This window comes from Chelonia mydas, chromosome 28, assembly GCF_015237465.2.
Source record: "Chelonia mydas isolate rCheMyd1 chromosome 28, rCheMyd1.pri.v2, whole genome shotgun sequence".
In the NCBI taxonomy this organism is placed as follows: domain Eukaryota; kingdom Metazoa; phylum Chordata; order Testudines; family Cheloniidae; genus Chelonia; species Chelonia mydas.
In genome coordinates this window covers 239,611-263,380 of record NC_051268.2, presented here as the reverse complement: position 1 = coordinate 263,380, position 23,770 = coordinate 239,611, and the positions used below count along the sequence as shown (strand labels likewise).

Genomic DNA, 23,770 nt, shown 5'->3' with positions numbered 1-23,770 from the left:
AGCTCCCCCACCCCCCCAGCTGGGCGGTCAGCCCCCCCAGTTCCCTCGGCCCGCCCAGCTGTGTGCTCGGCCCCCCCCCCAGCTCCGCTGGCCCCCCCCAGTTCCCCCGGCCCGCCCAGCTGGGCGCTCGGTCCCCCCTTAGCTCCCCCACCCCCCCAGCTGGGCGGTCAGCCCCCCCAGTTCCCTCGGCCCGCCCAGCTGTGTGCTCGGCCCCCCCCAGCTCCGCTGGCCCCCCCCAGTTCCCCCGGCCCGCCCAGCTGGGCGCTCTGCAGCCTGCAGCAGCCTGGGGTTTGGCTGCACCCCACCGTGTGCGCTCCAGGCCGCCGCAGGTCCCCACCACAGGCTGCTCCCCTGTGGGGCCCCTCGCTGTCAGCGCCTCCTGCCAACGGGCCCTTTGCAAACAGCTCCCAGGTCACCGGGAGCACAGGCCCCCGCCCCAGCACCCGCCTCCTGCCTCGGGCAACCCGCCCCCCAAGTCACCACAGAGTCATCAGTACCAGGGAGAGAACCCAGGAGTCCTGGCTCCCAGCTCCCAGACCCCTCCTTTTCCAGAGCCAGGGGTGGAACCCAGGAGTCCCGGCGCCCAGCCCTCCCTACACCCCAAAAATAAAGGCTGTCCGGTTAACTGGTAAGTGGGTCCCTGGATAACTGCTGAGGAGTGGGGTATAGTGGGTTTGGGGTGGGGGCTGGAAGCCAGGACTCCTGGGTTCTCTCCCCAGCTCTTGGATGGAAGTGACGGCTGGTAGTTGGGGGCGGGGGGCTGCGAGCCAGGACTCCTGGGTTCTCTCCCAGCTCTGGGAGGGGAGTCGGGGCTGGTGGGTTACAGCATGGGGGGCTGGGAGCCAGGACTCCTGGGTTCTCTCCCCAGCTCTTGGATGGAAGTGACGGCTGGTAGTTGGGGGCGGGGGGCTGCGAGCCAGGACTCCTGGGTTCTCTCCCCAGCTCTGGGAGGGGAGTGGGGGCTGGTGGGTTAGAGCAGGGGGGCGCTGGGAGCCAGGACTCCTGGGTTCTCTCCCGGCTCTGGGAGGGGAGTGGGGGCTGGTGGGTTAGAGCAGTGGGGGCTGGGAGCCAGGACTCCTGGGTTCTCTCCCGGCTCTTGGATGGAAGTGACGGCTGGTAGTTGGGGGGCGGGGGACTGGGAGCCAGCACTCCTGGGTTCTCCCCGGCTCTGTGAAGGGAGCGGGGGCTGGTGGGTTAGAGCAGGGGGGCTGGGAGCCAGGACGCCTGGGTTCTTCCCTTGCTGCTACAGTTTCCCCCCCCCATGTAGCAGGGTGACGGTGACCGCGGGGGCTGCTGCGGAGCGGGGACCTGCTGGCACCCCTGCCCCCGTGGTGGGGGTTTTCACACTCCTGTGATATTTTTGCTCTCAGGAAGGGTGAGCGGCTACGAAACACGCAGCGTGCGACAGGCACAATGGTGGTTGTGCCGAGCCCCTGCCGGGCTCAGTTCCTGCTTTCTCTTGCTGTACCAGCAGCAAGGCGGCCTGGGGTGGGCAGAGGCCCTGCTGGGTGAGCCCCCTTTGCCATGGCTCAGGGCTGCTCCAGCCCAGAGGGGCAGCACAGGGAGTGGGGAATCAGGCAGGGTGAGGAGCCTTCAGAGACAGGGTGGCAGGTGTGAGGGGCAGGCGGGTAGTGCGGTATGCCTGGGGTTAGGGGGTTGGCTGGGGGGATGGGTGTGGGGATGGCGGGGGCAGGTGTCCATCTGTGTCCGTCCCTCTTGTGCCTTTGACTTTCCCAGTGGGCCCGATCTGGAAGCGAATTTGGAGCGCGGTGGGTTGGGGAGCGTTTGCCGTGAGCCGTGTCCTTTTGCCCCTTCAGCTGAGGCCCCAACCCTCCCCACGGCAATAGACACAAACCCTGTCTAAACATTGTTTCCTCCAGTAGTGTAGGTGTCACCCGCACCGTTTGTGATGCAGCAGGGAGGGGGGAGTGCTGACCTGGGAATGTGCCCTGGGGATGGGAGACCTGAGAGCCTGTCACCTGAGCCGGGAGGGGGAGGGGGAGGTAACACCTCTGCCCGGGAATGTGGACAGAGGCTGCAGGAGGGAGCCGGCTGGGGGGGTTTAGTTTCAGGTTGGGGCTGGGTGGAGGAACACAGGGAACCCCAGGGCTGGGGTCTGAGCTCCCTGCTCCCCCAGAAGGACTTGACTGAGGGGTCCTGGGTGTCCCCACAAGCTCTGTTTTGGACTGTGTTCCTGTTGTCCAATAAACCTTCTGTGTTACTGGCTGGCTGAGAGTCTCAGTGAATCCCAGGAAGAGGGGTGCAGGGCCCGGACTCCCCCACACTCCGTGACACTTGTTCCGTCACTGGGCCCGAGCCCCAGGAAATCGCTCTGGTGAAAATCCTGGGGTGGGCTGTGGTGTCGGAGGAGGCAGGACCTAACTGTTCCCAGCACAGGGGCGGGCACAGGGGGTCTCCATGGGTGTGGGTGTTCACACATGGGTGTGCTGATGACCCAGGACACGGTCTCTCTGCTCTCGCTGGGCCGGAGGCTAATCGCTGTTGTACTTAATCCAGGTCATTGATGAAGTACAATGATGAGGTCAACTACCTGAAGGGGGGTCCAAAGAGGATGGATCTCGGCTGCTCTCAGTGGTGGCAGAGGACAGAATGAGGAGTAATGGTCTCAAGTTGCAATGGGGGAGGTCTAGGTTGGATATTAGGAAACACTATTTCACGAGGAGGGTAGTGAAGCACTGGAATCGGTTCTCTAGGGAGGTGGTGGAATCTCCTTCCTTAGAAGTTTTTAAGGTCAGGCTTGACAAAGCCCTGGCTGGGATGATTTAGTTGGGGATTGGTCCTGCTTTGAGCAGGGCGTTGCACTAGATACCTCCTGAGGTCCCTTCCAACCCTGCTAATCTATGATTCTGTGAAGATAAACTCCCTGCTGATGAACTGGGGGTGGGGAAGGAAGCAAAGACTGACAGATAATTGGTAAATAAGTGTGAGGCCGGGACAGTTGTACGGTGCTCAGCTGGGCCCAGCCAAACCCAGTGAGATGGATAACAACAGCCGGGGCACAGTTATACATCGGGGAACGAGGAAGCCAGGCCGTACCGCAGCACGGCGGGGGACTGAATCCTGGATAGCGGCGACTGGAAAGGACTTAGGGGGCATGGTGGGCAAACAATTCCACCCGCGTGCCCAGCGCGCTGCTGGGAGAAAAGGGCCAATGTGATCCTCGGATGGAGAAATGGGTGGAGTGAGAGGAGCAGGGTGGAGAGTTTACACAGCGCTGATCAGATGGATACTGGCTACTGCGTCCAGCTCCGCTGTCCAGGTTATCAAGAGGAGGCTGAAAAGTTGGCAAAGAGGCAGAAAAAAAGCCCCAGTGATTCAGGATTCGAGGGCTGGAGGAAATGTCTTTACCATGAGGGACTCAATGTGTTTCGCTTCTCAAAAATCAAACTGACTTTGCTTCCAGTGTCTACGTAGCTTCAAGGGGAGAAAATACCAGGTACTAACGGGGTCTTTAACATAGCAGAGAAAGGCAGAGCAAGAACCAATGGCTGGGCGTTAAAGCCAGACACGTTCCGGCTAGAAATCACAATTGTTCACAGTGTGGGTGATTAACCGTGGGAACAAACTCCCCCGAGCAGTGGTGGATGGTCCCTCTCTCGGACTGGAGCCTTTCCGGGGATGCTTTAGTCCAGCACAAGTGACTGGGCTCCATGCAGGGCTAGCCGGCCAGGGTTACGCAAGAGACCCTGCTGGTGTTTTGATTTCATGGGAGACTAGCCAATTTAATGATCCCTTCTGCGCCGGGATTTCCATCCCCACAGGGAAGGGGGGAGGTCGGCAGAGGGTCTCTCTTTTGGTGGCTGGTGGGGGGCACGGGTGGGGGCATCCCTGGCAGTTTGTTCTGACGGGTTTAAAAGGGGCAGACGACGTAATGCTTTCCTAGCCTGTGACATTTCCGGCGATGGCTGGTTTCACAGGTGTGAAGGCAGGTTGACAGCTCTGAACGCTTTGAAGGGCGGAGCAGCTGTTGTCTGTTCGTGGCTCAAACTCAGTCACGTTGCCCAGGGAAGCAGTCCCCGTCCTGTTTGCTGCTTCCAAGAGTCTCTCATCTGCCCTTTGCCAAACCCCCTGACACAACTTCTGAAGTAAAATCTGAGGCCCGGCGCCGCAAAGGCTGTCTACACACGTTTCTCAGAAACCTGCCCAGGGCAGGGCTCGGCCTTGCGGCACACGGGCGCTGCCGAGGGCTGCAGCACGTCCCCTTGCGCCTCTCGAGCGGTCTGGGGCCAGGCTGCCTGCGAATCGTGCAAACGTGACTGTGTGTCAGCTCCAGCCACTTTTACCCTCAGTAAGGATTTCAGTGTTGGTTCCCCAACGGGGCCGTGTGGGCCGGACCCCAGCTGGGATCAGTCCCAAGGGCCGAGATCAGCTCGGGGAGGCCAAGTCTGCGCCCTAGGCTGGCGCTTTGTAAGGATGGCAACATTTTGATGGTTTCCATGATTTTTATTTTAGGGGGGGAGCTGATTCTTGGGAAACCTTCTCGCAAACAGCCTCCAACCAGTGACGTTACCCGGGATCCCCATGAGACACGGCGCTTTCCACGTCAATCCAGGTAAGTGTCTCGGTTCTAGAGCGCGTAGAAAAAATGGGTAGTAAAGAGTCACAGAGTATCAATCTTAACGATAACGGTGCTATTCCGGCTCTCCTTCCCTCCGTCCATCCAACCATCCTTCCCTCCGTCCATCCAACCATCCTTCCCTCCGTCCATCCAACCATCCTTTCCTCCCTCCGTCCATCCAACCATCCTTTCCTCCCTCCCTCCTTCCTTCCATCCCTCTGACCCTCCTTCCCTCTGTCCATCCATCCCTCCATCCATTCCTCCCCCTTCCCTCCATCCCTCAGTCCATCCTTCCCTCCCTCCCTCCTTCCCACCATCCATCCATCCCTCCCTCTTTCCTTTCATCCATCCGTCCCTCCTTTCATTCTTCCTTTCTTTCTTCCATCCATCCATCCTTCCCTCTTTCCTTCCCTCCGAATGATTTCCTTCTCCCTGCCCCAGGAGCTTGCTGGAACCCGACTCCTGGTAGCAGGCCCAGTTCTTTGGTGCAGGCTTCATCTCCCAGGGCTGTTCGCCCCCCCACCCCACCCCTCCCACCATCCCACACACGCAATCTCTGAGCGAGCAGACCCAAAGCAGGCCCCAAACCACAGAAAAACACAGACAGACCCAGCCGATAGCATCTTTGCACAATCCCCCAACGGACGGACGTGGTGGTGGTGGAGGGGGCGGAGGGCGGACAGGGCTTGTGCCTCAACATGCTGTAACTTCTGAGCGTGAAACATGAGGCAGATTCCCGCTATAGTCACCCCTGCTGGTGCCTCTCAATCTCAACCTGCTGCAGCCCCCTGCTAGCCCAGCCCTGGGTCCCCCTCCCCCAGCTCTGCTGGTGCCCCTCAGTCATGCCCTAGACTTCGCCTCCCCACGGTTTGGTGGGTGAGAACCGGATGATAACAGAGGAAAGATAATTCCTTCGAAGTGTCTTGTTTGCACAAATGCTGAGCTGTTTTTTCCTCTCCCTGCGTGAGGTTGCCCCCATTGCTACCTGCGATCTGTGGCTGCTGACTCAGCCGTGTCCTCTCCTCGCTGATGACACTGGAGGGGCAGCCAACAGCTCGACATGGCTTTGCCGCCCTCACGGCCTTTGGAGAGAGGAGATGCAGTGTCTCACCAGGGCAGAGGCCAGGACTTTGTTCAGCCAAACACTTAGCAAGCTGCCCGGCTCAGATTCCCTCACCCCCAAGGACTTAGCTATTGCCTGAGAAATGCAACTGCGTCTTAACATAGATTTGTTAACAACAGCTGTTCTGTTCCCCTGGGTAGATTGCTTTAAATCCAAGTGAGTCAAGCCACTGACACAAATCAGCAAGCAGGAAATCTTGTTTTAAATCATCGGTTTTAATCTTCTTTTGCCTTTGTACTTCATTATTTTCCTAAAGAAAGGTAGATTCTCATTGGTTGGTATAATTTGGGACCTTTCTTTTGCGAACCAGGATGATACAGTGTATCTAGCCTCATTTAGTCAAGCAGTTACACAGCATAACATACTTTTATCAGTCCTCATTTTAACATTTGTGGTGATGTTAGAAAATGGCGAATGACACATTTCCTATTGACAAGATGAGGAACTTTTTACTCGTCATTTGGTCGTGCTGCATTTGGGTGGAAACTGGAATTCAATGCACAAAACCAGCATTTTATATTTGTTTTTGTTGCGTAAATCAAACTATTTTACATGTGCTGGACACGTGAAGAGAAAAAGGAAGTTTATCAAACTATGTTTTGCATTTAAAACTGATGGATTTATTAAACAGAGGAACTATTAGTATCTGCAGTCAAGTGAATTGAACTTATTGTTTCTGGTCACCTCACCCTTCAAGATTTTAGAATTAGTAGATCTCATCCTCACACCTAGTTTTTATTCAGGTATTGGAAGAGGAAAAACAAGCTTTCCTGCTTTTTCAACTCCCACTCCATGTCACACAGAATCATGAAGATTAGGGCTGGAAGAGACGTCAGGAGGTCATCTAGTCCAACCCCCCCTGCTCAAAGCTTTGAGCTGAACTAGCTGAATAAACTTCAATGAAGAAAATATTCCCTCTGCACCTCGTGAAGAAACTACTGGCCTCACAAGCTGGCTGACTTCGTCAACAAACTGGTTTCCGGTGCTAGCCAGTGACATCCACCAATTCAGTGGTTTCATGTCCTGCTTGAATATTGTTGCCACTGTTGACCTGAGTCGTTCACCAATATTCGGGGTGCAGGGGTTGTTTCCACTGGAGGGGGGGGGGGGAGAAATTGATGATGGACTCAAGCATTTATTTGAAGCCATCCTGTTTATTTACAAAGAACCACAGCTAGCACTCTGCCCAAAAGCTCCTTCTCTTTCCCATTTCTCAGCGCTTCTCTGGCTGTCTCTTGGGACTTCCTGCTGTTAGTTCTGTGTGCTGCTGTGGCCTTTCTGCTCCCTCTTTCACATGGACCCAGACCCAGCTCTCTCCCTCCAACAACCAGCTTTCTCACTCCACGGAGAACCCCGCAGACTTGGGCTTGGTTTTGTGTGGGTGGCTCCTAGTGTTTCGAGCGACTGTTCCACAAAGGGGCTCTGTTCCTCTGTACATTTGTCGTGAATTCAGGATGGCTACTACACCCACCAGCTTCAATTAGGCTTTGCTCAATCCCCAGCATAATAACAGGGTTACTTTTAAAAATAATTATTAAAAAATTTAAATTTAAATTTAATTAAAAATTAAAAAAATAATTATTATTTTAATACATTATAGTGCGCCTCAATCCTGGATTGCAGCCCCCTGCTAGCCCAGCCCTGGGCTCTCCCCAGCTCTGCCAGTGCCCCTCACTCCCGACCCGCAGCCCCCTGCTAGCCCAGCCCTGGGTTCCCCCCAGCTCTGCCGGTGCCCCTCACTCCTGACCTGCAGCCCCCGCTAGCCCAGCTCTGCCAGTGCCCCTCACTCCCGACCCGCAGCCCCCTGCTAGCCCAGCCCTGGGCTCCCCCCAGCTCTGCCAGTGCCCCTCACTCCCGACCCGCAGCCCCCTGCTAACCCAGCCCTGGGCTCCCCCCAGCTCTGCCAGTGCCCCTCACTCCCGACCCGCAGCCCCCTGCTAGCCCAGCCCTGGGCTCCCCCCAGCTCTGCCAGTGCCCCTCACTCCCGACCCGCAGCCCCCTGCTAGCCCAGCCCTGGGCTCCCCCCAGCTCTGCCGGTGCCCCTCACTCCCGACCCGCAGCCCCCTGCTAACCCAGCCCTGGGCTCCCCCCAGCTCTGCCGGTCCCCCTCACTCCTGACCCGCAACCCCTGCCAGCCCAGCCCTGCCCCCCAGCTCTGCCAGTGCCCCTCACTCCCGACCCGCAGCCCCCTGCTAACCCAGCCCTGGGCTCCCCCCAGCTCTGCCAGTGCCCCTCACTCCCGACCCGCAGCCCCCTGCTAGCCCAGCCCTGGGCTCCCCCCAGCTCTGCCGGTGCCCCTCACTCCCGACCCGCAGCCCCCTGCTAACCCAGCCCTGGGCTCCCCCCAGCTCTGCCGGTCCCCCTCACTCCTGACCCGCAACCCCTGCCAGCCCAGCCCTGCCCCCCAGCTCTGCCGGTGCCCCTCACTCCCGACCCGCAGCCCCCTGCCAGCCCGGCCCTGGGCTCCCCCCAGCTCTGCCGGTCCCCCTCACTCCTGACCCACAACCCCTGCCAGCCCAGCCCTGCCCCCCAGCTCTGCCGGTGCCCCTCACTCCCGACCCGCAGCCCCCTGCTAACCCAGCCCTGGGCTCCCCCCAGCTCTGCCAGTGCCCCTCACTCCCGACCCGCAGCCCCTGCTAGCCCAGCCCTGGGCTCCCCCCAGCTCTGCCGGTGCCCCTCACTCCTGACCCGCAACCCCTGCCAGCCCAGCCCTGCCCCCCAGCTCTGCCAGTGCCCCTCACTCCCGACCCGCAGCCCCCTGCTAACCCAGCCCTGGGCTCCCCCCAGCTCTGCCGGTCCCCCTCACTCCCGACCCGCAGCCCCCGCTAGCCCAGCCCGAGGTAGTCTCCTGGTGGTGGTGCTCTGTACAGGGTGGGTTTCATAAGGCCAGATGGATCCATTGTGATCCTCTCCTCTGATCTCTTCCCTTACCCAAACCACAGGATGACTCTCTATTTAGGGACTGAAATTAGGGGCTTGGTTTTTGGCAGAACTGGGCCCTGGGCGATCTCTCACCCGCATGACCCCCTGCCCAGCTGCAGTGGGGAGTTCCAGGCCCTCAGCAACGCTGAGTATCAGATCCAGGTTTGTCGCTTATGTGTCTGTGTCTCAAGCCTGTGGTTTCCCTGAAGAGACTTCTGCTTTTCTGCATTAGCCACCCTTGTTCGTGAGACTTCACCCTGCCCCTCCTGCCCACTGCCCTGTCTATCCATCTGTCTATCATTCACTTGGGCAGCGACGGTCGTCTGGGCAAAGTGTCTGCCCAGCACCAGGCACAGCAGGCCCTAATCCCTGACTTGGGCTCCACAGCACAGAGACAGTCTGGCTACAATGGGCCAGGCGGCCCTGTGATAGGAAATGGGGTGTCTTCTCTTCAGCTTCACAGAGGGATGGTTAATGACCAGGAAGTAACCTACTGTGGGGGGCGATTATCCCACGGCTGCCACCGCAGGTTCTCATGCCAGGATGCTGCCGCTGCAGGAGACAAGACGGGCCTTGGTTCCGGTCCAGCCTGGTGCTGCCTAAGGATCTCTGCCCGTAAGTACCAGCTCGAGCAAACAGGCTTTCTCACCACGGGCGGCTTCCACAACAACAGACGTCTTCTGGGCATGTTGAAATTTTTCGCAGGTTTTGGCCAACTGAAAATTTGACAAATTCTCCAAAAGCATCGTTGACAATGTTTCCAGTCCAACCCAAAAGCCATTTTCCACTGGAAAAGATTTTTCTACCCTCTCTGCAAAGTTGCTGAATGAAGAGATGTCCGGTCCTCACGTTCTCCTTTATCCCCCAGGAAAAGGCAGAACAAGATGCAACGGACGGACAAATTCAGACTGAAAAGAAGTAGCGAAGGTTTCAGGAGGGACGGGAATTAACCTCAGGACTGTGGTGTATTGAAAATTGTATTGCAATTATAAGCCGTCACTTTAAATCCTAGAATAGCAGGGTTGGAAGGGACCCCAGGAGGTCATCTAGTCCCACCCCCCTGCTCAAAGCAGGACCAATCCCCAACTAAATCATCCCAGCCAAGGCTTTGTCAAGCCTGACCTTAAAAACCTGTAAGGAAGGAGATTCCACCACCTCGCTAGGTAACACATTCCAGTGTTTCGCCACCCTCCTAGTGAAACAGTGTTTCCGAATATCCAACCTAGACCTCCCCCACTGCAACATGAGACCATTACTCCTCATTCTGTCATCTGCCACCACTGAGACCAGCCAAGCTCCATCCTCTTTGGAACCCCCTTTCAGGTAGTTGAAAGCAGCTATTAAATCCCCCCTCATTCTTCTCTTCCGCAGACTAAACATTCCCAGTTCCCTCAGCCTCTCCTCATAAGTCATGTGCCTCAGCCCACTGATCATTTTCATTGCCCTCCGCTGGACCCTCTCCCATTTGTCCACATCCCTTCTGTAGTGGGGGGACCAAAACTGGACACACTACTCCAGGTGTGGCCTCACCAGTGATGAATAGAGGGGAATAATCACTTCCCTCGATCTGTTGGCAGCGCTCCTATTAATACAGCCCAATATGCCATTGGCCTTCTTGGCAACAAGGGCACACTGCTGACTCAGGGGTTTTCCTGGTCCTACTTGCAGGCTGGGGGCTCTGTTGGGAAGCAGGAGATCTGGGTCTAGCATTGGCCAGTCTGCAGATGGCCTACCACAAAATGGGGTGAGTTGGGCCTTTCTGCCTTATGGAGCAGCCTGCTTTCTCTCTCTCTCTGTTTCGGTTTGTGTGTGCCAGGGCTCTGGATTCTAAGAAGTAAACTCATGTTGCTTTGCAACCCTCCAGCAAGAGTATTTTATGTTTTTATCTAATGTATGTGTGCGTCTGCACACGCATGCCATGAACATACAGGGGCTAACTGGCTCAGGGATGGGGGCAGATTCTCCAGCATGTGGAAATTAGGCATCTCTTTCTTATAGCTCCTCAGATCTGGGTTGTATGCAGGAGCCTGGTGCTGGGGCGATATGAGACCCCAGAATGTTCCCACAAATCTATTTAATCCTGGGCTCCTCTTTGACCCCACGGCCAGTGGGACGCACTCACTTCTTCCCTGCTTTCTCCTAGGTTGAAGACGGGCGGCGCTCAGAGAGATCGTGTGTCGCGGAGCCACGTGTGGGGCAGCATCTGGTGCTCAGTGGGGCCGATGTTTCCCTGACCCTCGTGGGACACTGCCCCAGCTTGTCCCTCGCCTGGCCTGGAGCTTCGCAGCAAGATGACCTCCAATCACAGCAGCAACAGCAGCTCGGCGGACCCGGTCTTCGTGGGGCTGTACGCCCTCATCTTCACGCTGGGGCTGGTGCTCAACCTGGCCGCGCTCTACATCTTCTTCCGCTGCAGCAGCGTCCGCTCCTTCACCACCGTCTACATGAAGAACCTGGCCGTCTCCGACCTGCTGCTGGTGGTGTCGCTGCCCGTCCGGATCTATTACTATAGCGGGCGGCCCAGGCTGGGACTCCAGGTCTGCGAGATCACGGGGCTGCTGCTGCTGGTCAACATGTACGGGAGCATCTTCCTGCTGACCTGCATCAGCGGGGACCGCTGCATGGCCGTCTGCTTCCCCCTGCACCCCCGGGTCAAGGCGCTGCGCAAACAGGCCAAGTACATCTGCCTGGGCGTCTGGCTGCTGAGCTGCGCCGGCACCGTCCCCACCTACTTCACCCAGCGCGGGAAAGAGCCGCTGTGGGACCACTGCTTCGACAACAAGCCCAAGTACGTCACCCAGCCCGTCGTGTCCTCGGCCATGGCTCTGTGCTTCGTCCTGCCGCTGCTGGTCATGGTGGTCTGCTCCTGGGCCCTGCTCCGAGCCATCCAGCGCAGCGCGGCCGCCCAGATGGAGCTGGTGAACAGCGCCAAGATCCGCAGCATGATTGTGGCCAACGTCACCATCTTCCTGGGCTGCTTTCTGCCTTTCCACCTGGTGCTGATCTGCTACCAGGTGGATGCCCTGCAGGGCAACATGCTGGACTTTTCCTACCGCTGCACCTTGCTGGTGGCCTCCGCCAACGCGGCCCTGGACCCGCTGGCCTATTACTTCGCCACCGAGACCTTCCAGCGCATGGTGGTGATGGACAATCTGCGCAAGGCCTGGGGCTTCCACACTGACAGCGCCGAGGGGCAGAGCCGCTCCCAGACTGCACTTGGGCAATGCATCTACCTGCAGAATACCATGTCTTTGCCTAACAGCACCCCACTGGTGGGCAGCCCCAACAGGGAGCCCAGAAGCTAACTGGCCATGGGGCTGGGCTCCCCCGGGCAGGGCACAGGGCAGTGGGACATGCATGAGCAGAGCTGGGAGCGAGGGAGGTGTCCAGTTTGGTATTTGGGCATCCCAGGCTGGGTTTGTGCTGGGACAGGGGTGTCGCTGGCTCGGGTTACGATGGGCGCTGGGACGTCGCAGGCTGGGTTTGTGTCGGGCGCTGGGACGTCGCAGGCTGGGTTTGTGTCGGGCGCTGGGACGTCGCAGGCTGGGTTTGTGTCGGGCGCTGGGACGTCGCAGGCTGGGTTTGTGCTGGGCGCTGGGACGTCGCAGGCTGGGTTTGTGCTGGGCGCTGGGACGTCACAGGCTGGGTTTGTGCTGGGCGCTGGGACGTCACAGGCTGGGTTTGCGCCGGGCGCTGGGACGTCACAGGCTGGGTTTGTGTCGGGCGCTGGGACAGGGGCATCGCAGGCTGGGTTTGTGCCAGGTGCTGGGATGTCACAGGCTGGGTTTGTGCCGGGTGCTGGGACATCGCAGGCTGGGTTTGTGCCGGGCGCTGGGAAGTCGCAGGCTGGGTTGGCGCCGGGTGCTGGGACGTCACAGGCTGGGTTTGTGCCGGGTGCTGGGACAGGGGCATCGCAGGCTGGGTTGGCGCCAGGCGCTGGGACAGGGGCATCGCAGGCTGGGTTTGTGCCGGGCGCTGGGACGTCGCAGGCTGGGTTTGTGCCGGGTGCTGGGACAGGGACATCGCAGGCTGGGTTTGTGCCGGGTGCTGGGACAGGGGCATCGCAGGCTGGGTTTGTGCCGGGCGCTGGGACAGGGGCATCGCAGGGTGGGTTGGCGCCAGGCGCTGGGACAGGGGCATCGCAGGGTGGGTTGGCGCCAGGCGCTGGGACAGGGGCATCGCAGGCTGGGTTTGCGCCAGGTGCTGGGACAGGGGCATCGCAGGCTGGGTTTGCGCCAGGTGCTGGGACAGGGGCATCGCAGGCTGGGTTTGCGCCAGGTGCTGGGACAGGGGCATCGCAGGGTGGGTTGGCGCCAGGCGCTGGGACAGGGGCATCGCAGGCTGGGTTTGCGCCAGGCGCTGGGACGTCGCAGGCTGGGTTTGCGCCGGGTGCTGGGACGTCACAGGCTGGGTTTGCGCCGGGTGCTGGGACGTCGCAGGCTGGGTTTGCGCCGGGCGCTGGGACGTCGCAGGCTGGGTTTGCGTCGGGCGCTGGGACGTCGCAGGCTGGGTTTGCGTCGGGCGCTGGGACGTCGCAGGCTGGGTTTGCGCCGGGTGCTGGGACGTCGCAGGCTGGGTTTGCGCCGGGTGCTGGGACGTCGCAGGCTGGGTTTGCGCCGGGTGCTGGGACGTCGCAGGCTGGGTTTGCACTGCGCGGTGGGACGTCGCAGGCTGGGTTTGCGCCGGGCGCTGGGACAGGGGCATCGCAGGCTGGGTTTGCGCCAGGTGCTGGGACGTCGCAGGCTGGGTTTGCGCCGGGCGCTGGGACAGGGGCATCGCAGGCTGGGTTTGCGCCAGGTGCTGGGACAGGGGCATCGCAGGCTGCGTTTGCGCCGGGCGCTGGGACAGGGGCATCGCAGGCTGGGTTTGCGCCAGGTGCTGGGACGTCACAGGCTGGGTTTGCACTGGGCGGTGGGACAGGGGCATCGCAGGCTGGGTTTGCGCCGGGTGCTGGGACGTCACAGGCTGGGTTTGCACTGCGCGGTGGGATGGGGGCATCGCAGGCTGGGTTTGCGCCAGGCGCTGGGACGTCGCAGGCTGGGTTTGCGCCGGGCGCTGGGACAGGGGCGTCACAGGCTGGGTTTGCACTGCGCGGCGGGACGGGGGCATCGCAGGCTGGGTTTGCGCTGCGCGGCGGGACGGGGGCATCGCAGGCTGGGTTTGCGCCAGGCGCTTGGACGTCGCAGGCTGGGTTTGCACTGGGCGGTGGGACAGGGGCATCGCAGGCTGGGTTTGTGCTGGGTGCTGGGACAGGGGCATCGCAGGCTGGGTTTGCGCCAGGCGCTGGGACGTCGCAGGCTGGGTTTGCACTGGGCGGTGGGACAGGGGCATCGCAGGCTGGGTTTGTGCTGGGTGCTGGGACAGGGGCATCGCAGGCTGGGTTGGCGCCAGGCGCTGGGACGTCGCAGGCTGGGTTTGCGCCAGGTGCTGGGACAGGGGCATCGCAGGCTGGGTTTGCGCCGGGCGCTGGGACAGGGGCATCGCAGGCTGGGTTTGCGCCAGGTGCTGGGACGTCACAGGCTGGGTTTGCACTGGGCGGTGGGACAGGGGCATCGCAGGCTGGGTTTGCGCCGGGTGCTGGGACGTCACAGGCTGGGTTTGCACTGCGCGGTGGGATGGGGGCATCGCAGGCTGGGTTTGCGCCAGGCGCTGGGACGTCGCAGGCTGGGTTTGCGCCGGGCGCTGGGACAGGGGCGTCACAGGCTGGGTTTGTACTGCGCGGCGGGACGGGGGCATCGCAGGCTGGGTTTGCGCTGCGCGGCGGGACGGGGGCATCGCAGGCTGGGTTTGCGCCAGGCGCTGGGACGTCGCAGGCTGGGTTTGCACTGGGCGGTGGGACAGGGGCATCGCAGGCTGGGTTTGTGCTGGGTGCTGGGACAGGGGCATCGCAGGCTGGGTTTGCACTGCGCGGTGGGACGTCGCAGGCTGGGTTTGTGCCGGGTGCTGGGACGTCACAGGCTGGGTTGGCGCCGGGTGCTGGGACGTCGCAGGCTGGGTTTGCACTGGGCGCTGGGACAGGGGCATCGCAGGCTGGGTTTGCACCAGGTGCTGGGACGTCGCAGGCTGGGTTTGCGCCGGGCGCTGGGACAGGGACATCGCAGGCTGGGTTTGCACTGCGCGGTGGGATGTCGCAGGCTGGGTTTGCACTGCGCGGTGGGACAGGGACGTCGCAGGCTGGGTTTGCACTGCGCGGTGGGACGTCACAGGCTGGGTTGGCGCCGGGCGCTGGGACGTCGCAGGCTGGGTTGGCGCCGGGCGCTGGGACGTCGCAGGCTGGGTTTGCGCCGGGCGCTGGGACGTCACAGGCTGGGTTTGCACTGGGCGGTGGGACGTCGCAGGCTGGGTTGGCGCCAGGCGCTGGGATGTCACAGGCTGGGTTTGCACTGCGCGCTGGGACGTCGCAGGCTGGGTTTGCACTGCGCGGTGGGACGGGGGCATCGCAGGCTGGGTTTGCGCCGGGCGCTGGGACGTCGCAGGCTGGGTTTGCACTGCGCGGTGGGACGGGGGCATCGCAGGCTGGGTTTGCGCCAGGTGCTGGGACGTCGCAGGCTGGGTTGGCGCCAGGTGCTGGGACGTCGCAGGCTGGGTTTGCGCCAGGCGCTGGGACGTCGCAGGCTGGGTTTGCGCCAGGCGCTGGGACGTCGCAGGCTGGGTTTGCGCTGCGCGGTGGGACGGGGGCATCGCAGGCTGGGTTTGCGCCAGGTGCTGGGACGTCACAGGCTGGGTTTGCGCCGGGTGCTGGGACGTCGCAGGCTGGGTTTGCGCCAGGTGCTGGGACGTCGCAGGCTGGGTTTGCGCCGGGTGCTGGGACGTCGCAGGCTGGGTTTGCGCCAGGTGCTGGGACGTCGCAGGCTGGGTTTGCGCCAGGCGCTGGGACGTCGCAGGCTGGGTTTGCGCTGCGCGGCGGGACGGGGGCGTTGGGGGCTCGGGTGGCACTGGGAGCTGGCGGTGGCAGTCTCTTGGCTAGGGAGATGAAGCGCTTGTTGCCCTTTAACTCTGCTCAGAGCTTCGCCTGGGTCCCTTCGTGTTCTCACCAGATGTTAACCCGTGGGAGGTGTTATAATCAGCAAGGGCCCAGCTGTGAACTGTCACCCTGAGCTGCCCAGGGCTCGCAGCCCCATCTCCTCATCATGGGGCCCAGAGACCCCGAGCTCCCCTTTCCCCCAGCCCGGCTCGCAGCTGCCTCTCCATGCAGCGAGGGCTGCTCAGGGGTGTGTGTGTGTGTGTGTGAAATTGGGCAGAGGGGGGTGTTAATTGGGGCTGAGCCTGCAGGGTTGTGGCATGGGGAGGCGTCTCACCATCCCAGCCCCTCCACTGCAGCCTGGGGGCCAGCACAGTGCAGCGTTTCCGCCGTGCATGCTGATGGGGTTTGCCCTGAGGTTTCACGCCGAGGCTCCTGGCAAAGGCAGCAGGAATTTCCCCCCCGAGCAGCAAGCGCTTGCGGTTAAACCGCCCCACCCCGGTGCCGAGGATGACTCAGGGCTTGAGCAGCGGCCGCTCCTGCTCTGGGCTCCAGGGGTCCCCAGTTCCGTCCCCGGCTGTCGGTCATCACACGGGCATTTCTACTCTGAGCAGTGTCTGAAACCCAATGTGTCCTGTCTGGGCCAGCACCGGGGAGGAACCAAACCCAGAGCTTGAGCATCAGACATGCAGCCTGTGCCAGCCAAGTCCCGCTGAAACGGGCTTTAAGCTGCACAGGGCAGGCCAGGGTTTTGTGGGGCCAGATTTCACAGGAGCGCAGCTCCCATCTGGGTGCATCAAAGAAGTTTTGTCTGCTGCGGGGGTGACCCTCTGGGAGCCTGAAATTCTGGCCTTTAACTGCTCGGCTTGGCCAGTCCTGACTCTGCCCCAGGGTTTCAAAGAGTCTCTGTGACAGCCCAGGGGAGCGGCCAGGCTGGGCGGGCGGCTCAGGAGAGCCGCAGCAGCCCGGGAGCTGGTTAGGGCGGGGAGCCGGGATTCGGGTTCGGGGCCTGACTCTTGGCGGGAACGGAGGTGACGCCAGAACTCCTGGGCTTCTGCCGAGCGCGTGCCAAATCCCATCCCCCCTAAACGGCTCCGGTTCCCTGGCGGTGCAATGGAGTTAATGCCACCCGACTTCGGACAGGGGGTGTTTGCTCACTCGAGAGGCCGGGGCCCCGTGGAGCCCCGCGGCCCAGCAAAGGGGCTGGAACTCAGTCACTTCGTGACATTTGCACTTTAGCGCCGGCACAGGAGGTAATAAGCACGTCGGGCCAGATGGTGGTATTCAGGGGGCTGCCCCCCTGCCCTTCCCCTCCACAGGCCTCTGCCAGCATGGGCTGGGCATGCAGCCAGGAACCTCCCCCGTGGAAAGAGGAACAGGTGGCGGGGGGTGCGCGTGCGGGTGTGTGTGTGCGTGTGGGGGGGGGGGGGGGCGCTGTAATAATAATGCAGGAGACTCTGAGGGTTTGGACAGGGGAGGGGCTGTGCCTGGACCCTGGGGCTTGATCCTTGTATTTGCAGTGACGCATTTCCAGCTCTGATGGGGCTGGTTCTTTTACAGCAGCAGCAAATAAATAATAATTTTGAAGCAAGAGGCAAGTGTGACGCTGCAGGTCACTGGGGGCACTGCCGGGGTGGGGGGCCCTCAGGCAGGAAGCGCGGCTGCTAATACCCCTCCCCCCCCGGGTGCTTGCCCCTCCACCCCCCTGAGCTCCCAGCCCTTCCACCCACCCCACTGCCCCTGATTCTGGTGCCTTTTGCTGAATATAGGGCAGGAGGCCCAGCAGCAGAGCACCTGGCCTGTGAACTGGTTTGGTTTATGTGTGAGCGTGTCCATTGGCGGGTGGGCTGGCTTGGTCCAGGAGTGTCTGCGTGTCTATGGGGCGTTTATAGCATGTGTCTAGGGTGGTGTTTCGGGGGTCTGTAGGGCTGTCTATGGTGGGTGTGTGGGTGTGCATATGGGATTATTTATGGGCTGTGTCTGTCTGGGGACGTGACTATGGGGGAGGTCCTGGTACGTGTGTTTGGGGGCTGTTCATGGGGTCTGTGGTTCTACCAGAGTTTTTATGGGGTGTCTGTGCCTGTATCTATAGGGAGCGTCTGGGGGGGGTGCACTTGTTTATATAGGGTGCCTGTGTGTTTGGAAGGGTGTCTCTATCTGGGGTGTCGAGGATGTTTGTGTGTGCCTGTCGGGTGGTGTTCATGGTGTCTATAGGGGGTTATTTATGTGGGTGTCTATATCTAGGAAGGGGTGCTCTGGTCCTTTGATCACAGAGCCCTGTGGGGGCGGGGAGGGGTTATCACAACAGGGCCCACTGCCCGCTGGGATGGTCGCCCCCTCCATACACAGGTCCCAGAGGGATTGGGGGGATCATGGGGGGCACAGATCCCCGTGGCCAGGCTGGTGTCTGAGCTGGGCTGAACTCGGTCCAAATCAGAGACCACCAGCCCCGTGCCAGTCAGGGAGGCGAGACTGGGTTTGCGCCAGGCATCGAGCCCTGTGCCCAGGGGAGAGGAGCTGCTGACAGTGGACTATGCCCGTTTGCCCCTCCCCCATCACAGACCATGGGGCAGTGAGGGGCAATTCCCCCCATGCTCCCCTCCCCCCGCCCCAGCTAACGTCCATGGGGCAGCAGGTTCAGTTTTCAGACTTTATTTGCTCATTTCTTTCCTATCAAAGCGCCCAAGACCGAGGTTTCGGCTCCTCGTGCTAACGGTGCCGATTCCCCACCGCCCCGATGCTCCTGGGGATTTTATCCCTGCTCGGGTGTGGCGGGAGGGCTGGCCGAGTCCCCGGTGTCCAAGGGAAGGGGAAGGGGCTCCGGCGGCACTGGCTGGGTCAGACGACGACCGGCCTGCTAACCCTCAGCCGCAGACCGGGGCCAGTCCGGGAGCGTGGCACGGGCGGGAGCTCTGTCGGCGTTGCCCCCTGCCCCTCTGGGCTGTCCCCATTGTGCAGAAAGGGGCAATTAAATCCTCCCGCCTGGGGCCCCCCTCATGGCCCATCTTCAGCCCCCTTCCCCCCAGGGTCAGCCCCCACCAGCACCCACTCCTCAGCACTCAGCACCCTGTAGTTGAGGCTCCGGTAGCTGCAGACGTCCTGCCTGCGGCTCGCCTGCGTGGCCTCGTAGATCTTCCTGACCACGGGGGACAGGGGCTCGAACCCGCCCAGCCGCGCCAGCTCCTGGCAGTAACCCCACTGCCGCCGTCCCAGCTGGTGGAAGTGCCTGGGGGCCCCGCCGGCCGCGAGGTGCTGCCGCAGCTCCCCCTCGGCGGCCGCCTGCCTCTCGGCAGCGGAGGGCAGGCAGCAGGCGCCCCGCAGCACCGCCAGGCAGAAGAGCAGCTGGCAGTGGAAGTGGGGGAAGGGGCAGATCTGCTGGCAGACCCCGATGAAGAAGAGGTCAGGGTGGTGCGGGGGCAGCAGGTGCCGGTACAGCGGCGTCACCGTCTGGGCCGTGATCCTCAGGCCCAGGCGGGCGGGCGCCAGGAAGGGGAAGCGGTACCGGTACCCGGTGCAGAGGATGAGGACGTCGGCCCTGTGCTCGGCGCCGTCCCCGAACTGGACCGTGTCCCCGGCCACGGCCACCGCCGGCGCTGCCTGCAGCACGTTCCCGGGCAGCGGGGGCAGCGGGGGCTGCCGGTGGCTCAGGATCACCCGCTGGGCCACGGGGGCCAGCTGCAGCGTCAGGTCCACGCCGGACGGGCCGGCCCCCAGCAGCACCACGGTGCGGCCGGCAAAGGGCTCCGGGCAGCGGTATTCGTGGCTGTGCAGCAGCTGGCCTGGGGGGAGGGAGAGGGGGGTGAAAAGGGGAGCCGCAGGGGTTCCCCGCCTCCCAATGGGTTCCCCACGCACAGGGCTGCCCTGCCCCACGGAGCGTCTCCCTCCTGCTGTATTCGCCAGGGCAGCCCATGCCCGGAGCCCAGAGCAAAGGGCGGGTCACAGGAGGCTCTTACCTGGGAAGGTCTCCAGGCCGGGGATCGCGGGGACGAAGGGGTCGGAGTAGTGACTGCAAAGGGAGCAGAAAGAGGGACCCTATTACTGCTTCCTTGGGGCTTCCCTTTGGGGCCTGGGGCCCCCCATTTACTTACAGAGGCCCCCCAGGGAGGGGGGAGTCTCCAAACTCCAGCCCAGGACCAGAAATTTGCTCACCCCCTGGGGAGGGGTTTTTCTGGGGCTCCCCCTTGACAGGACTGGTCCATGACTGCCCCTAACACCCTGGGTTCCCCCACAGCCATGGTTTTTTACCCCCCCCCCCCCCAGGTCTGGGCTTCCCCACAGCCACCCTCTGCACACCCCTAGGGACCCTTGCACCCAGGGGAGAGGCCTCTGCAGAGCACACAGCCCCCCCTGCAGAGCCAGGAACCCCCCCACACACACACACACACCCACCCACCCTGGCAAGTGACCCTGCTCAGCCCCTTTGCCAGCAGCTCCGAGGTGCCCGCAGGGCAGGGGGAGCAGCAGCAGGAAACTGGGAGCGACCCCCCCACCCCACGCGATTGCCCGAGGGCCTCACCCGCTGCAGACGATTACAGCATCGAAGCGCTCGGTCACTTGCACCGTCCGGTCCTGGGCCCGGCAGGCGGTGACATCCCAGCCGCCCTCGGGGCCCTCGGCCGGGCTCACGGCATCCACCAGCCACGAGAACTGGAAGGGGAGACAGGACAGGTCAGATCCAGGCGGGGAACAGTAACAACCTCAGACGGGGACTGCCGGAGCAGCCCATGCAGGGGCCTTGGCTGGGCAGGGTCTCGGCTGTGTCTCTGGGGCGAGCAGGTGTCCGGTTTTCGACCCTGGCGGCTCCGGTCAGCACTGCCGACTGGGCCGTTGAAGGTCCAGTCCTCAGGGCTGCAGGGCTAAGGCAGGTGCGTCCCTTGGAGCACCGCGCTGCACCTCGGAAGCAGCCAGCCGGTCCGGCTCCTAGGTGTGTGGGGGGCGGGGGGCTCCGTGGCACCGGCTCCCCCTGCCCTGAGCACCGGCTCCGCACTCCCATCAGCCGGGAACCTGCCTTAGCCCCGCTGTGCCGCTGACCGGGAGACGCCCGAGGTAAGCCTGCACGCCAATCCCAAACCCCAACCCAGAGCCCCCTCCTGCACCCCAAACCCCTCATCCCTGGCCCCAGCCCAGAGCCCCGAGCCCCCCCAACCCAGAGCCCCCTCCTGCACCCCAAACCCCTCGTCCCTGGCCCCAACACAGAGCCCCCTCCTGCACCCCAAACCCCTCATCCCTGGCCCCAGCCCAGAGCCTGTACCCACTCCCACACCCCAGCCTCGAGCCCCACCCAAACCTGGAGCCCCCTCCTGAACCCGAGCCCGCATCCCCAGCCCAGAGCCCTCTCCCACACCCTGAACCACTCATCCCCAGCCCTACCCCTTCTGCACCCCAACCCCCTGCCCTAGCCCCGTGAAAGTGAGTGACGGTGAGCGAGCCACCGAGGGAGGGGGAATGCAGTGAGCGGGGGGAGGGGGCCTCGGGGAAGGGGCGGGGGTAGGGTGTTTGGTTTTGTGCCAATAGAAACTTGGCACCCCTAGCCGTGGCCCAGCTCTGTGCTCAGGCCCGGTCTCTGGGTGGAGGGAGTTGGGGGTCGTGTCCTGCCAGGGCCCAGCTCCGTGCTCAGGCCTGGTCTCTGGGTGGAGGGGCTGGTTTGTACCCCTGGGGGGGTCTGGTCTGTGCTCCTAGGGGGCTGTGTCCTGCCAGCCAGGGCCCAGCTCCGTGCTCAGGCTCCGTCTCTGGGGGGCAGGCAATGGGGATCCCCAGGCGTTCCTGCTCCGCCCGGCCCCCCCACTCACCCTGATGTGCTCTCGGACACAGAAGTGGTCGGCGTAGCTTTCCAGATAGGCCAGCACGTCCGAGTGGTGCAGGAAGGACGGCAGGGAGGGGTCGAAGGGGAAGTCTGGGAACGCCATCACCTCCTTGGGCAGGTTGGTCCTAGGGGTGCAAACACCGGTTAACGCCCCCCCCTCCTCGCCAGGAGGGATGTGCTGCCCTCCCCTCACAAGGTCCCCGTCCCCTCCTGCACCTGCCTGCTCTTTCCAGGGCTTGGCATCCCCAGGACTGGCCCACGTGGGTAGCAGAGGGTGCCCCACTGCAGCGGGGAATGGGGGAGGTGTGGAGAGGGGGCAGTGAGGAGACAGACCCCCGGGAAGATGGGGGGGCTGGTCTCAGGGGAGGGGATCCTACCCCCACGAATACTTGGAGGCTTGGCAAGCTCACGGGACTCTGACGCTAGGAACAACTCCTCTGCCCCTGCCTGGTGCCCAGAAAAACACGACGCTTGCGGCCCCACGCCGGCTACCTGAGGTCCCGGTACATGCTGGAGTGGATGGGGAGCCCGTCCGGGCTCTGCCCCGTCTCTTCGGTATAGACCCAGGTGCCCCCGACGCGGCTGGACGCCTCGAACACCACGGGGGGCGCAAAGGACTCAGGGCAGGCAGCAATGTGACGGGCTGCGCACAGCCCGGCTGCTCCTGCCCCGATCACCGCCACCCGCAGCTTCCCTGGGGCCGTCATCCCGCAGCGCGGCTGGGAACAGGCAAAGCAGGGGATGAGAGTTGGGGCCCAGGCCTCTCTCACTCCCGCCCAGCCTTCCCGCTACCCAAAAACTCCCTGCAAATGCCACAACCTGCCAAAGTTCCCCATTGCCCCTCACCCCTAGATCTCTCCCAGCCACTCCGTCCAAACCCTCCCCTCTCCCACACCCCCATAACTACCCCCCACTTTTCCCCTCCTGCCTCCTCACTAGAACAGGCTCCTACCCCGTTCACAGGCACAAAACACGTCCAAACCCTGCATGGACTTTGGCCACAACTCACAGACACTCAGCAGATTCCACACATGCCATCACGCTGCCGTAGTCACCAGGGGAAAAACTTTTGTAAAGAGTTTGGCACCCATATCCCCAGCACTCCAGACAAAGCAGTTACACCAACAGGGATCCCTTGCCCAGCACTGAGGTGCAGCTGCCTCTGGGGTGGAGTGTAAGGATTATTTATAGAGATGTAAGGGACATGGGGAAGGGGGATTTTTATGTGTGTATGTTTGTGAGGCCTAGTCTGGAAACCTTGGGAATATTGAGAAAAATGGAAAAGAAAGAGCAGTGCAAGAACTTTTAGAGTTGCTGCCCTTCAGTCCTTCAAAAGTGCTTTCTACTAATAACTCGGAGGTTTTTACAATTAATCAAATGTGTCTCTACCAACACGAGTTTCTGCTATTTCTGCACGATAATATCAGGTCATTTCTGAGCCCACAGGATGCAACGTTCCTCTTTGGTTACAACAACATCGATAAGTGTCAGAGGGGTAGCCGGGTTAGTCTGGATCTGTAAAAGCAGCAAAGGGTCCGGTGACACCTTATCGACTAAGTGCTGTAGCTCTCGTGGGTGACTCCCCACTTCCTGGGATGTGTGTCGATACTGATGTGTTCTCGTGTCAATGGGTTTTTTTTTCTTGTTTGCTAACTGGCAAAAAAATACACCCAAGTGCCCCAATACCAAGACTAAACCATTTATACTTATTCCAGATATATTCTAAACAGGGTTTGTTATGTGCTAACACATCTGATTCTTAAAGAAATAAAGAAAGTTTACTTCTGATCCGCAAGTAACCAGGTATTTCAACTATTCCTCGCGTTTTCTAGCGGGTTTACAGGGTCAGGAAGTGAAAGATAACCCTGTTTCCAGCTGACACTGCGGGGGATATTCCCCCTCCGTGGGGCCAGGACACCGGTCTCTGACCAGCACAGCAGGGCAGGGGGTGGGGGTCTCAGTCCCTTCGCCCCAGGCAGGGGCTGCCCCCCAGCTGCTCCCTGGGGCTCCGGCAGAAGGGATGCCCCTCAGTTCACCCTCCTACAGGCATAACTGGGGCTCCCACCCCACCCCGGGCACGGCTCATTGCCCACCCCCTCTCAGCCCCACGGCTGCCCCCGACTCACCCACTGCACTCAGACCCACATGCTCCTGCCTCGGTGGCACCCCATACCATGCTGGGAGTTGTAGTCTTCTGCTTCCTGCCCAAACTTGGTGCCGAGGTGTGGGGTCCTGTATCCCCGTCTGAACTTCCTCAGCCTCCTCCCCCCACCCCGAGACAGCAACCAACCCCCTTTCCCAGAGGCCAGAAGGGCGCCAGGGTTGGGTCCGGTGAACTGCAAACCGCACCAGTGTCTCCGCAGGCTCAGTGCGGCCGATAGA

At 61.8% G+C, this 23,770-nt stretch overlaps 3 protein-coding genes across 18 annotated transcripts; 2 read left to right on the top strand and 1 right to left on the bottom strand.

The window, feature by feature from the left end:
• The first annotated feature begins 293 nt into the window (after positions 1-293).
• Positions 294-12,079, top strand: LOC102932175 (lysophosphatidic acid receptor 6). Of its 4 annotated transcripts, none has more exons than XM_043537116.1 (4): positions 294-628; positions 4,474-4,573; positions 9,080-9,239; positions 10,768-12,079. In XM_043537116.1, the coding sequence occupies exon 4, from the start codon at positions 10,916-10,918 to the stop codon at positions 11,927-11,929; it is 1,014 nt and encodes a 337-aa protein (XP_043393051.1). In that variant the 5' UTR covers positions 294-628; positions 4,474-4,573; positions 9,080-9,239; positions 10,768-10,915; the 3' UTR covers positions 11,930-12,079. The 4 variants fall into 4 exon arrangements, with proteins under 4 accessions (XP_043393051.1, XP_037743590.1, XP_043393052.1 ...); XM_043537117.1 differs by lacking the exon at positions 294-628 and adding an exon at positions 2,891-3,457; XM_037887662.2 differs by lacking the exon at positions 9,080-9,239.
• Positions 12,079-17,176, top strand: LOC119564654 (fibroin heavy chain). 9 transcript variants are annotated; one of them, XM_043537111.1, is made up of 2 exons: positions 12,079-12,629; positions 12,981-17,176. In XM_043537111.1, exons 1-2 carry the CDS (start codon positions 12,080-12,082, stop codon positions 15,719-15,721), a joined length of 3,291 nt encoding a protein of 1,096 aa, XP_043393046.1. In that variant the 5' UTR covers position 12,079; the 3' UTR covers positions 15,722-17,176. The 9 variants fall into 9 exon arrangements, with proteins under 9 accessions (XP_043393046.1, XP_037743585.2, XP_043393041.1 ...); XM_037887657.2 differs by having other exon boundaries at positions 12,079-13,046; positions 13,644-17,176; XM_043537106.1 differs by having other exon boundaries at positions 12,079-13,571; positions 13,644-17,176.
• Positions 17,177-18,221: 1,045 nt separating this feature from the next.
• Positions 18,222-23,549, bottom strand: LOC119564656 (flavin-containing monooxygenase FMO GS-OX4). Of its 5 annotated transcripts, none has more exons than XM_043537112.1 (6): positions 23,515-23,549; positions 21,881-22,107; positions 21,375-21,513; positions 20,102-20,232; positions 19,539-19,591; positions 18,222-19,364 (listed from the first exon to the last, which is right to left on the bottom strand). In XM_043537112.1, exons 2-6 carry the CDS (start codon positions 22,093-22,095, stop codon positions 18,580-18,582), a joined length of 1,323 nt encoding a protein of 440 aa, XP_043393047.1. In that variant the 5' UTR covers positions 22,096-22,107; positions 23,515-23,549; the 3' UTR covers positions 18,222-18,579. The 5 variants fall into 5 exon arrangements, with proteins under 5 accessions (XP_043393047.1, XP_043393049.1, XP_037743587.1 ...); XM_043537114.1 differs by lacking the exon at positions 23,515-23,549 and adding an exon at positions 23,171-23,461; XM_037887659.2 differs by lacking the exon at positions 23,515-23,549 and adding an exon at positions 22,341-22,390.
• Between the last annotated feature and the right edge of the window lie 221 nt (positions 23,550-23,770).